Source organism: Oratosquilla oratoria, unplaced genomic scaffold, assembly GCF_046742065.1.
Source record: "Oratosquilla oratoria isolate Oo_2021 unplaced genomic scaffold, ASM4674206v1 SCAFFOLD287, whole genome shotgun sequence".
Taxonomy (NCBI): domain Eukaryota; kingdom Metazoa; phylum Arthropoda; class Malacostraca; order Stomatopoda; family Squillidae; genus Oratosquilla; species Oratosquilla oratoria.
The window spans coordinates 111,225-125,000 of record NW_027467638.1 but is presented as its reverse complement, the minus strand read 5'-3'; the positions used below and the strand labels follow the sequence as shown (position 1 = coordinate 125,000).

At 41.4% G+C, this 13,776-nt stretch overlaps 1 protein-coding gene across 6 annotated transcripts in view; it reads right to left on the bottom strand.

The window, feature by feature from the left end:
- Nucleotides 1–8,122: 8,122 nt before the first annotated feature.
- The window catches only part of LOC143023041 (uncharacterized), a 30,554-nt gene continuing 24,900 nt past the window's right edge, over nt 8,123–13,776 (bottom strand). For all 6 annotated transcript variants that reach the window (XM_076181505.1, XM_076181507.1, XM_076181503.1 and 3 more), the window contains exon 2: nt 8,123–13,196. In XM_076181505.1, coding sequence (XP_076037620.1) covers nt 12,561–13,010 — 450 coding nt within the window. In that variant the 5' untranslated portion in view covers nt 13,011–13,196 and the 3' untranslated portion in view covers nt 8,123–12,560. The remainder of the gene's footprint in view (nt 13,197–13,776) is intronic.

The following is a 13,776-nucleotide window of genomic DNA, read 5'->3' as shown; positions in this document are numbered from 1 at the left end:
GTTTCATAGATTCACGTATACAACTCATTTATTCATCTATATGTCTGTCTTATCGGATCATCTATTTATTATTTATCTATTTTAAGTTTAAGATAAAATTATTTTCTATTTTGTATTATTCATTAATTTATCTATTTATTGCAAATGCTCGTTCAAGAAAGGTCAGGTCTAGATTCCATACTCGCTAGTAGATGACGTCACGGGATCATATGCAAGGATGTACAGTATACGTCATCAGTTCCTGTGTTGTGTGTGAAGGCATTGATCCTTTGTCAGTAACACTTGATGTTAGTAAAATGAGAGAACACCTTGTAGTATGTCTTGAAAAGGGAGATTTCACCATGTTTCCACATAAAAAACTCAATAAAGCTAGATTGCCACCAAATGAGAGGTATGAAACTATCACCAAATATTGTAAGTGTCATGTCTATCGTCCTGGAAAACTGATGATAGAGTGCAGCTCTTGTAAACAATGGTATCATAACAACTGTATAAATCTGTCTGTGCATGATGTCAGGGAAATGTGCACAGAGAAGTGTTTTTACCAGTAGATATTTTCCACCTATATGTATGGGCCTACATGTATTTTAATTGTGCGCTGTAAATAAGAATAAGTGATTTTCCACATACATGTATTTTAATATTGAGATTTTCCACATACATGTATTTTAATATTGTTCTGCTGTAAATAAAAATAAGACCATTTTTATATAAAAAAAAAAAAATTCAAGTCTCTTGTCTTTTCCTAGCAGTTCAAACTTTTTTAATGTAAAAAACGTCCACCCAGTAATAGTAATATATTTATATATTATATAATTCATCATTCCACGTGAATTTTTTTTTATAAAGTTTTGATATTTTAATTTTCTTCCATAAAAGAAGCTTGAAGTCTAATATTGCGTTTTATGTGGGCCTCTGAATGTCTTCCGTCACATCGGACTTCGGAAACTTCCGAAAATACCCGACATTGCCCGAAGTGATTCTCACCTTCTCACCATACACCAGGTAGGGCGATGCCCTGTCAGCGATGATGCCTCACGAAGTCCCTCCACAAGTCCCTATCAGCATACAGCTGCACACTCTCCACCTCTTCCATAGTTCTTCCTCTTGACTCTATGGCTTGTCTGATACCGTCTCTCCATCTCTTCCTGGGTCTTCCTGTTGGACGCTTTCCTTGTGGCCGCCACTGGTAGTATTTTAATGGGTACTGATGCTCATTCATCCTCATGACGTGGCCAAACCATCTTAATTGGCTTTTCTCTACATATTCTAATATTGGCTCTATTTCCAGCTCTCTTCTTATTTCTTCATTTCTTATTCTGTCACACCTTGTTACACCTTTTATTATTCGCAGTACTCTCATCTCTGCTGCTTGTATCTTACTTTTCAGCCTTTCTGTCAATGTCCATGTTTCTGACCCATATGTTAGAACTGGTCTTAAAATATTTTTGTAAATTGTTAACTTAACCTGCTTGGGTATAAGTTTTTCTCGCATCAATGGATATAGCGTTCTTAAATTATTTGTATGGCACTGTATTCTATTTAATATTTCTTTTTCCATTTGACACCTTTCATCTATCTTTACTCCTAGGTATTTAAATTCTTCAACTAATTTCAGTTTTTCGCCTCCCAACCATATTTCTATCTCTTCTTTTTGCCTTGCGACCATCATTACTTCTGTTTTATTTGTGTTTATTTTCATTTTCACTCGAAGTGATAACAACACTAAAACGTGACGTCATCTACTAGCGAGTATGGAATCTAGACCTGAGCTTCAAGAAACGACGACGCGCATAAAATGTTTTACAGTCAATGCAGAATCAAACGAAAACAAAATCACATCAAGAAAAAGATTCTTCACGCAGATTCACTGGATAAACTACAACCACACTAACAACTCCTTTCTTCCCACAATTGTAAAATCCCACCACCAGGATAAAAATCAAATAAAACACGAACTAAAAATAAATACACGGAAAATGCGAGACGAAATTCAGAGACGACTCAATATCCGAGAAGTCAACACGCTACTGACGTTCTGTCGGTCGTCTGGGTGCGACAAAGGACCAGATTGACTCGAGGATAGTCCGAAAGTGGAAGCACCGCGAGACACAAATAGAATAAAAAACGCTTAATTTGGTCAACGAGTTTCCTCCCACGCACGCAGAGGGAGGGGGAGAAAAGGAGGGGGATAGGGAAGAGGAGGGGGGATGGGGTTAGAAGGAGAGGGAGAGACAGAGGAGAGAGAGAAAGAGGGGGGTGAGAATTCGAGAAAAGAAGGGAATGGTAAATAGGAGCGAGGAGAGAGAGGGAGAGAGGAGTGACGGAGGGAAAAGAGACAGAGATGGAGAGAGTAGAGAGTAGAGTTGAGAGTGGAGAGTGCTCTTTGCCCCACTCTCTCCCTGACGATTTTTGGCAAATTCCGAGGGTCACCCAAGACAGGACAAGCTAAACGGTCAGTTTGACAAACCCGGTTTGTCAGACAAGTGTTTGAAGTGATGTTTGACCGTGTGAATGGGGCATTTGGTCGTCAAACACGTTTGTCGAACGTGTTTGACAACCAAATACCCCATTCACACGGTCAAACATCACTTCAAACAGTTGTTAGACAAACCGGGTTTGTCAAACCGTTTGGCCGTCTAAATGCCCCTTAAGAAATGAGACCAACAGGAGAGAGCTGGAAGCGGAGAGCATAATTCATTTACTTTGAAAGGACCCAGATGCGGTGGTACGGACAGGAAAGGATGAAGGAACATAGGACGCCCAGGAGGTGGCATCCTCGGGTGGCCAACACAGGACGTCTCCAGAGAAGGACGAGGAAGAGATGGTTAACGAAGACCTCAGAAAACGGGGAACATCGCTCGACGACATCCGTGCACGCGAGACGTTCTTTGACCGGGAGAACATGGAAGAGGCTGGTCACGGTGAGGTGAGACCCCCTTTGGATTATTTTATTTATTTATTTATTTAATTTTTGCGACCCATTCCTCCCATTGGGTCACCATCTTACCCACGGGTGGAGGACCACCAGGCCTGATGCCGATTATTATAGTAGTAATAATAATAAAAATATTTTTCCCCCTTACAAGGGAGGTAGCCAAAACCAAAGCCATAAAATCCACTCCCACCCATTCCATCCCCACATACTCCACTCTCATCCATCCCCCTCCCTTCCTCTTGGCTCTTCCTGGATGACGGGTCATCCCTGCATCTCGACCCATCCCCTTCATGGAGACGGGGAGGGGGAAGGGCCGCCGATTAAATGAAGCGGCTATGCTGTGGATGTGCTGTGTCTTGCTACATTGCTTCTGACCCAGGGCAGTGGGCGAGATGAAGGCTGACCCGTCATCCAAGAGGAGATAAGAAAAGAGGGAGGGAGGGATGGATGGAGAATAGAAGTAGAGTGGGTGAGGATGAAATGGGTGAGAGTGGAATTATGCCTTTTGACTTTGGCTACCTCCCTTGTAAGGGGGAAAAAGTCCTTGGTATATGTATTTTCATTACTATTACTATAATAATCGGCAGCAGGTCTGGTGGCCCAATGGGAGTAGGTCACCAAAATACAAAGGAAGTCCTTGGTGTATTTTTACTATTATCATTACACACATAATGAAAACGCCAATGGTTAAAGTAACGAAACAAGAGGTAATAGTAACGAAACCGCCTGTGGTAAAAGTAATGAAATGAGGTAATAGTAACAAAAAAGAAAATAGTAACCGAGGTAAATAACGAAATACGAGGTAAAAGTAACGAAATCGCTAGTGGTTAAAGTAACGAAATACGAGGTAATAGTAACGAATACGAGGTAAAAGTAACCATATTAGGTAATAGTAACGAATACGAGGTAAAAGTAACGAAATGAGGTAATAGTAACGAAATCGCCAGTGGTAAAAGTAACGAAATACGAGGTAATAGTAATGAAATCGCCAGTGGTAAAAGTAACGAAATTAGGTAATAGTAACGAAATACGAGGTAAAAGTAATGAAATAAGAGGTAATAGTAACGAAATCGCCAGTGGTCAAAGTAAGAGGGAAAAAGAAACGGAGGTAAAGAGAGGGGAGGGAGGGGGAGAGACGGAAGGGAGAGGGGTAGGAGGGGGAAGGGAGAGGGGTAGGGGAGGGGGAAGGGAGGGGGAGAGGGAAGGGAGGGGGAGAGGGAAGGGAGGGGGAGAGGGAAGGGAGGGGGAGAGGGAAGGGAGGGGGAGAGGGAAGGGAGGGGGAGAGGGAAGGGAGGGGGAGAGGGAAGGGAGGGGGAGAGGGCGGGGAGGGGGGGAGGGGAGGGGGAGAGGGAAGGGAGGGGGAGGGGAAGGAAGGGGGAGGGGAAGGGAGGGGGAGGGGAAGGAAGGGGGGAGAGGGAAGGGAGGGGAGGGGGAGGGCAGAGAGGGAAGGGAGGGGGAGGGCAGAGAGGGAAGGGAGGGGGAGGGGGGAGAGAGGAGGGAGGGAAAGACATATGTAGGGAGAGAAATAGAAAGATTTGGGAGATTGGACAAGGAGAGATTGGCGAAAGATTGGAGAAAAGATATGCTGGTGAGAGAATTAGAGAGTGAGATTGAAGAGAGGCTGAGACAGAAATGTTGGAGATATATAGTGAGAGATTGAGGAAGTGTAAGAAATAGATTGGAGACAAATGTTGGGGAGATAAGAGATAGCGAGATTAAGTGACAGAGAAAGAGTAAGAGAATAATAGAAATTGAGAAAGATTAGAGAGTGAAAGAGAAAGAGATTGGGGAGACGGAGATATTGGAGAGATAGTGAGGGAGATGCAAGTTTTGAGAGCCTAGAGAGAGACGTTGGAGAGGGAGAGAAGAGAGATTGGAGAGAGATTGGAAAGAAGAGAGATTGGAAAGGGAGAGGGAGAGAGACTGGAGACTTGAGAGATTTGAGAAAGTTTTGAAAGGTTTGAGAGAAAATAGGAGAAATATAGAAAAAATTGAGATTGGAGAGAGACAGATTGGAGATAGAGGGAGAGATTGGAGAGAGAGGTTGGGCAGATATTGGAAAGACACTGGAGAATGGAGAGATGGGAGAGAGAGAGACTGGAGATTTGAGAAAGTTTTAAAAGATTTGAAAGTGAGATAAACAAATTGGAGAGAGGTTATAGAGAATGGAGAGAGACAAAGAAAGAGGGAGAGAAAATGGAGAAAGGTTCAGAGAAATATTGGAGAGAGATTGGAGAAGGAGAGATTGGAGAGGAAGATATTGGAGAGAAAATGTAATTGGGGAGAGAGATTGGAGAGAAAGAGAGAAGAGAGGAATATTTTTTTAGATTGGAGAGGGAGATTGGAGATAGATTGGGAGAGAAGAAAGATAGAAAAACAAAAGAGAGGGAGAGAGAAATATTGAGAAAGATTTGTGAGAGATTGCAGTGGGAGAGATTGGGAAGAGAAAAGAGATTGGAAAGAACTTGGGGAATGGAGATAGAGATGGGAGACAGGGAGAGACATGAGTTTCGAGATATTTGAAAGACACATTGGAGAAAAAGAGCGAGAGATTGGAGAGAGGGAGAGACTGGAGAAAGATTAGAGATATTGGAGACTATGGAGACTAGGGAGAGAGGGAGAGAGGTTGGAGAGAAAGGGAGAGATTGGCAGGAGAGATTTGAGAAATAGAGAGGAAAAGACAAAGGAAGAGATAGATTGTAGAGGGAGAGATTGGAGAGAGACTGGACAGAGATAGAGAGCAAAAGATTTGAGATATCTGTGAGAGAGATTTCAGAGAGGGAAAGAGAAAGAGAGCAATACCAAAAAGAGAACATAATTGTGTGAAACTGATCTCGGCAGACAGTCCTGGGCAGCGCCTGACACTCCACTCGAGTTGGCTTATATATTATCTCCAGAGGAAGGTCATGACGAGCAGGGACGCTGCCGAGGAGTTGTGAGCATACTAGACTTTGCACAACAGAGGGGAGAGAGGGGGAGGGGGAGAGGGGAGGGAGGGGGAGGGGGAGAGGGGAGGGAGGGGGAGAGGGGAGGGAGGGGGAGGGGGAGAGAGTGAAAGACATATGTAGGGAGAGAAATAGAAAGATTTGGGAGATTGGACAAGGAGAGATTGGCGAAAGATTGGAGAAAAGATATACTGGAGAGAAATTGAGAAAGACTCACAGACTATGTGGGTTAGAGGCCCATCTAGCATTGATGGGGACCTGGTTTATGTGAACGGACCACCTTCTGTCTCTTTAGTGTACCTCCAGATAGCGAACAAACTTTGTATGCTTCAAGGGCATATCACAGTCTGCGATGTGGTTCCGGTCCAGATGGGCTACCATGTCATCATAGCAGATTGTTTGAGTCCGACCTAGTTACGGGCCAAAAGGTCTCCTGTCAGCACGCTCCTTCTTTGTAATCCATGAGGTCTCACTGCTCTGTTCAGGCAAGACACCATGAAATGGGATGAGGATACATTTCTTTTCCTTGCTTTAGTTGGGGTGACCTTGCTGCGGGTGGCTTCTCAGCAAAGCGAGATGAACGGAGGCTATTCTAGAGCATCTTTTCTAGTTCCCTTTCCATTTGTGAGATGAACAGAGTGGATCTTGATTAGAGCTGCTGCCAAGCTGTACTGGTCTCTTGGTCACAGCATGGAATGACCATTGGGAATGTACCGCATACTATGTAGGTCGTGACTGGAGGCTTCCAGAGGTCACCATCTGCTCACACTTTCACACATCACTGCAAGAGGACTGGGTTAGTAATAGGAATTTTGATGTTATTGATACATAGTTGGAGTTAAGTTTTGCACAAGTTTTTCAGTCAATACTTTCTTCCATCTCTTCCACTACCTCACGTTTAACGTCATTTTCCATGGTCAGAGATGATCTCCGGGGGCACCATAAGGAGGTGCCAAGGCAGCAAATGGTCCTTCTTCAGGAAGAGTCTGCAGGAAGGTCGAGGAAGGGCTTAGTTCTTATGCATACTCTTAAAAAAAACAAAAAAAAAAACAATATAAACATACCTTAACATATAACGTACAATTACATACTTACCCAAAATTTCTACAGTGGAACATGGGAATTTGGGATCCCCTTATATATATCTCCCTACGATGATGATGATGATGTGGTTTAATGTCACAAACTCCCCTCTATTGGGAGGCTAGGACAGTGCCCTTCACAAAGGACTTTGTAGCGTAGAATTTAATGAACCGCCCCTTGGTTCAGCTTTACCAGTGTCAGGATTCGAACCAGCAAAGTTGAACCAAGGTGTTCATTAAATCCCACGCTATTTCTCCATATAGACTACATAAAAGTATTGTTTGACTTGGCCATCCCCTCACCATTGAAGGCATTTATATATATATATATAAATATATATATATATATAAATACATATAAATATATATATATATAAATATATATATATATAAATATATATATATATATAAATATATATATATATATAAATATATATATATATATATTGCCATAGTTATCTAGATCAGTGGTTCTTAACATTTACCAGTGCCCACTCCCCCTTGATATTTCAGAAAAAATTCTTGTACCCCCATCCAATACAAATACAATGCAAACATATAAAAATGATAGTGATACAAACCTTGCTTTGCTTTCTCATGGTAAATATACAGTACACCATTGCACTGGCTATCATGTCTCGTACCCCCACGTTCAAGGTTTCGTAACCCCTGGGGGTACAACAGGTACCCCAGGTTAAGAACTACTGGTATAGAGGTAAAAGGCCTTCCTCCCCATTTCCATGAGATATTAAGATGAGAGGGAGGAAAGGAGAAGTGGATGGGAATGGGAATGGGAATGGGTCTGTGCTTCTTGGCCTGGCTACCTCTATTGTCAGGGGGATCCCTTGGTAGATTTAAAACATAGAATGAAGGAGACTGCAAGAGACCATAAAGCCTACACTAGGCAGATCCATGCCCATTACCACCTGTCATTGTCATCCATATAGTTGTCAAGCATTTTATATTTATAATAATAATAAAAAAAAAAAAAAAAAAAAAAAAAAAAAAAAAAAAAAAAAAATAATAATAATAATAATAATAATAAAAATAATAATATATAGTTTCAGCACACACTTGTTGACCACTCCATTGGTAAACCAGTTCTTGCCAATTTCCTTCTTAAATCTAAATCCATTCCCTACAATAAAACAAACTACTAAAAGAAAACTTTTATTTCCAGTAGTGCATACACAAATAGGTGACTTTGTACTAGAAATTGATTATGCCTGAGTCTGTGATGTATGAAAGAGGGCTATCAAACTGGTAGCAAAGTGATTTGTATGACCTATTGTTACATGAAAACTTTCCCAAAGTGATCAAGTAACCAGTTCCTATCAACAGGTAACTATAAATGGCCCTCCCTGGATAATTCCTACTAAAGCTTAGCAAGGACCACAAATGAGTATGTTCACATATCAAAATAATATCGTAAAATAAAAATAAAGACGAGAAGATCACTCCAAGTCCGTTTTGTACCTTAAGTACCGTAATCTATGCGTGGGGCACTTATAATACTGGTCCCTATTGTATTAAACGAAACACAAAGTTTGGGCAAAAGAGTACAGGTATGCCTCGTGTAAGTCATTTTGTGCTTGGAACGGGTTCGGTTAATTTGGAACCAAATTTCGAGAGACGAGTTGTAGGTAAGAAACTCCAAAAAGAACGACACTAAACATTAACAAGTTCATCTTTAAGAGAATAGAGGTAATTGCATTACAAGGAACATCTAACACATTGCATTGGTGTACATAAGCCTATGTTTGAATTTATTATGTCGAGCAGAGCATAGTTTATGAGACCAAGTCCAAGAGATAAAATAGATGAGATAGAGATATAGAGAGAGAGAGAGAGAGAGAGAGAGAGAGAGAGAGAGAGAGAGAGAGAGCAAGAAGAGACAGAGAGGGCAAGATGAGACAGAGAGGGCAAGAAGAGACAGAGAGAGCAAGAAGAGACAGAGAGAGCAAGAAGAGACAGAGAGAGCAAGAAGAGACATAGAGAGCAAGAAGAGACAGAGAGCAAGATTAGAAGAGAGCAAGAAGAGACAGAGAGCAAGATGAGAAGAGAGAGGAAGAAGAGAAGATAAAGCAAGAAAGTGGTGAGAAAATAAAAAGAGAGGAGAAGCAAGAAGAGATAAGAGAAAAGAGAGATGAGGGAGAGAAAGCAGTGTTACATATCAGAAAAAAATGTTGCCTCAGGTTCCAGCTACTGGAAACCCTAAAGGCAGGTGTTGAAAGAAACACTGGAATAGTGTCCATATTGCTGAAGTCTGGAAAGTGTCAAAGATCTCTACCTTCCTTTTTTGCACATCAAGCGCTGCAGGCACCAACTGCTCCCTTCCCTTTATCACTCTCAGCCGGTGACACTGAAATGGACCCCGACTACTGCCTCGAGTTTCTTTTAGTGGCAAACCCACAGCAGCTCACAACTCCCCTCAAGCCCTCCTATAGATATTTTTGGGAAGAAACTTTGGTCTATTGTCTGTTGCGTCGCTGTGGGGCTGTTTCAGTCACCAGCTCAAACTGGTAAGAGGGGAAAAGTCACACTGACTGTCAGCTCTCCATGTGTGAAAAGGTGTAAGAGTTGAAGATGATAGAGTTGAAGTTGATCTCGGGCCCAGTCCAGGGACCAAGTGTCATGTCCTCATTGAGGTTTGGGGGTTGACGGGTTTCGAAAACATGCATCCTCACGGTCAATGTTGCAGGACAACTATGTGCAGGTATCTGTCATTGCTCCCTCTTCCCAGAGAGACCCTTGCCAGCCACTGTGGCTTGTGGGTTTTCTTGGTGAATCTCAAGGCAACCACCAAAATAGTTGCCAAATCTCTTCGCCACTAATGAATGCCGAGTACCTCAACAACCATCTATCAGATACCAAACAACTGTACAATGTGGACCCCAAGGAGCAACACTACCATTGCCACTGAATTTATTCAAACAACTTCCCGCACAAAGCACAGATCACATCAAAGCTTTCACATGTACAGATGACCCAACAATAATAGACCAACACTGGAAAAAATAAACAAATAAATAAATGAAAAATAAAATAAATTAATAAAAAACAATATTAACAATAAACTAGCACAATGGCTGAATGCATCCAACCTAGTTATGGACCAAAAGGTCGCCTGTTGGCATGCTCCGCCTTTGTAATCCTTTGTAAGTCCTCAGTGGCATGTCTATATGACTACAATGAATCTAGGAACCACTAGTCAACTTAACAGTTAACCTCTCCCATTGAATAAAAGCCCAATGGACCCCACATTTAATACACATGACAAGTAACTCACATAAGAACTAAAGAATGAAAACAAAAACTACTCTTCACACTTAAAATAGTAGCAGACAGGATCTGGACAACAGAAATTTTCTTTTCCAATAATAAAGAAAACTGACATGCTACAAACATCTCCACATTACAAATTTGCTGCACTACAAACAACACCAATTCAACAGAAAAATAATAACAAAAACGAAAAGTTCCCATGAAATACGAGAACAATTGGTACACAGCTCTATGAAAGATCCCTCAAAATCCACCCCTCACAATTACACAAAAACAACTTAAACAACATAACAGCAGTTTTCTGCTCAGTCACTGACAACCTACTCCCAAATACCTTTCATATACACACACATACATATCCAAACACATACACACTCCAATCCCAAATCAAACACTCCCATGACTCAAATTCTATACTTCATTCAACTACCTCCAAAATCAACCAGAAATCATTCCTACAACAAATAAGAATGGTACTGACACACCTATTCTCAGGTCCTTACCTGACCTTAAAAGTCCTACCACATAAATGACCTCACAACAGACTCAAATTACCCTAGACACAACCACCACATACAGGACACAAAACACCTACACATTGCCTAGATTCACCTTTCCAGGCTATAGCACTACATCTCTTCATTGAGTGACATATGTGCTGAATGTCATGGCTGATTTTGTAGAAGTCACTAGTCTGCCAGTCTATTGACCCTGGTCTCTCTTGCTAAAGACCTGGAGATCCCAAGTACCCAGCAATGCCCTCCAGGTCATTAGTCACTCCAGGAAGTTATACTGTTCTGTGCACCACTAGTCTCCTACAATAGAAAATCAAAGCAACAGACTAACTAATAAGTGTGAATGTTTCTATCACCAGCTCATAGTAGCAGGAAGGGAGTTGGAGAGGACCTGACACCAGTTGTAAACTCTCCTGTGAAAAGGTGGGAGAAATGCAACCCAATTTAACAGATCCTGAATCAGGACTGGAGAAACTGTCGTCCCACCAAAGCTGCATCTTTGGATGGATTTTAGGATGACAGACTTGAAAATGAGCAGCAGCAAGATGACTCAATGTTTTGAGAGAAATCAGTAATTAGAGAGGGAGATGGAGAGAAAGGTAGACAAAGAGACATCTCATAAAATAAAATTAAATTCCAGCTCTTGCTCGCCAAACATAAGTAGATCTTAAAGAACATGATTAACTGTCGCACAATACTGTGTTCCAGTTTTGAACAGAAAAGGTTTAGCAACAGAGGTACTTCCACTGCACTGAAATGCCATTCAAATAAGTACAAAATTCTTTGGTTAGTATTGCTACTAAATACAATGAAAGCAAATATTGCTTAAATCAGAGGAAGCAGAAATGGATTAGGTGTCTTCCCTGACCTGTATCACCAGGTCAGTCCACCATTAATCATGACTAATCTTAAACCTATGGATACACACAATACAATCAAGGCTTTGGCATAACATAAGAACTTTGAAAGAAATCTACATTGTTCCTTTAAACATCACCAAGCAGTTGCGAAGCAATTAACTTCATTATTGAACAGACTAATCTCCTACACTTGGATTATTCTAATGCTATTTTCCATTTAGTTTACCATACAAATGAAATGAAACCTATGCTGAATGCTCTCCCACAAACTTCACTGAAAAAAGGAAATCTGCACAGAATCGTGTCAAATATGTTTCGTTCCATTTCAGAAGAAAAGTTTTAATATTGCAGGAATCCACAATAGGCTACTTGTAGGCTGTCCCTGGTTTGTACCTACATTCATAAGTGCTATGGAAGACAGACACAGAAAAGAGGCAGACCTTCAGGCATAGCCTCCCCTTGAAAATATCATCTAGAGACTAGGATTAAAGATAACAGACTGGCAAAAGAATAAAATATAATAAATAATACCATAGTCAAATGAAAAATCAAACAATTATACTTCCTAATTCTGGGCAATTACTAAATCAAAGTCCATCAGTTCTACCTGCCCAACTGCTGCTATATTGCACAATAAATTGCAAACACTTGTAGATCAAATGTGAATGTACATCAAAAGAATGAACAATAACACAACGCTTCTATCTCCACATTACAAACTTGTTTTTTTTTTATCTCTACATGCTTCACAACAATGTATAAAAAAAAGTATTTACAAATGAGAATGTTATCCTCCTTAGAAACATAGCTTCATGCTACATTTCCTTTAATGATTGCGATCCAAATAAGTTGCAGAAACAAAACGTTTCTAGGTGGGAAATGAAAATAAAAAACAAACTCTCGTAAAAACTGCATGCGCGATCAACAACTGAAAACTACTGCCTTTGGCTTGGAGCTGACGAGTCCTGTAGGCCACTAACATTAGGAGGCAACAACTGGAGGGCCTGAACCAGCCACTGAGCTGCATACAAGCCCTCATACACATGCTTTGATAAGTGTTGCATTAGAACCTCCACACTAGAAAATTGCACACCACATGCTCCACACTGATGCGACGACGCAATTTTTGGATCAGAGTTGGCACTTGGGGGTGGAATACTGTTGGATGTATTACTGGCTGCACTTGTACTTGACCCCGTCACTTTCTCATTCTGTTTCTGACACACAGGTAGTCTTCTCGCACACTGATGGGGAGCTGTCGGAGCCCAGAGTACAAGTGCTTCCACAGCTTTGGAAAGCAAGAGGTCAGCATTGGAAGGCAATGGAGGTACTCTGCCTGAACTCTCGCTAGCGGGAGTGCCAGTGATATGCCGTGTATTGCACATGTTTGTTTCAGATTACAGAGACTGTCTAGTGACATTGGATGGTTCTGGCTGGGAATGTGTGGCCCGGGAAGCCGTCCAATTTTGTTCTTGCTACGCTAAGACGTTTCGGATGTGGACGTTGACATGCTTGGGGACAGCTGGTAATTGGTCACATCCTTAATGCAGCTACTCGTCTTGCACAACCTCCTGAAATTGAAGAGAAACTTCATGAATACCATACCAAGATAAAACAATCATTATAAATAAATTCTAACCTCACAATCATCATTTGCCAAATGTGGTGTTTTCCTTCTCATTCAATCTGTTGCCCCAGATCTCCCTGGCAGAAGACCTGCATCCTCCAGAAAACTGGCAACACCCTCTGGTTGGATCCATAAATCACTTCGAGAAGAAATATTGTGTTGTTGACTGGGTATTGTTAATGTGGGACAATAGTATGAGGTGTTTTGTGTATTCTGTGAGGTGGTTGCATCTGGGGCACTTTGAATCTGCATTGGTATTGTCTTAATGATGGATGATGTCTTTAGTGCAGATGTGCTAGTGTTATTCTTATCTGATGTGGGAGGGTTTTCTCAGAGAGACTTAATATCTGGGGGTAGCTGTTGTGCTGTATTGAGTTTAGTGCTCTCTTGAAGGCCTTGATTAATCATCCAGATGTGAATATGTTTTTGTGTGGGTTTTACATGGTGATGGGTACGGAGCTGCCTAGTGTAAGCCTTATGGTCTCTTGCAGTCTCCTTTATTCTTATGTTATGTATGCACATAT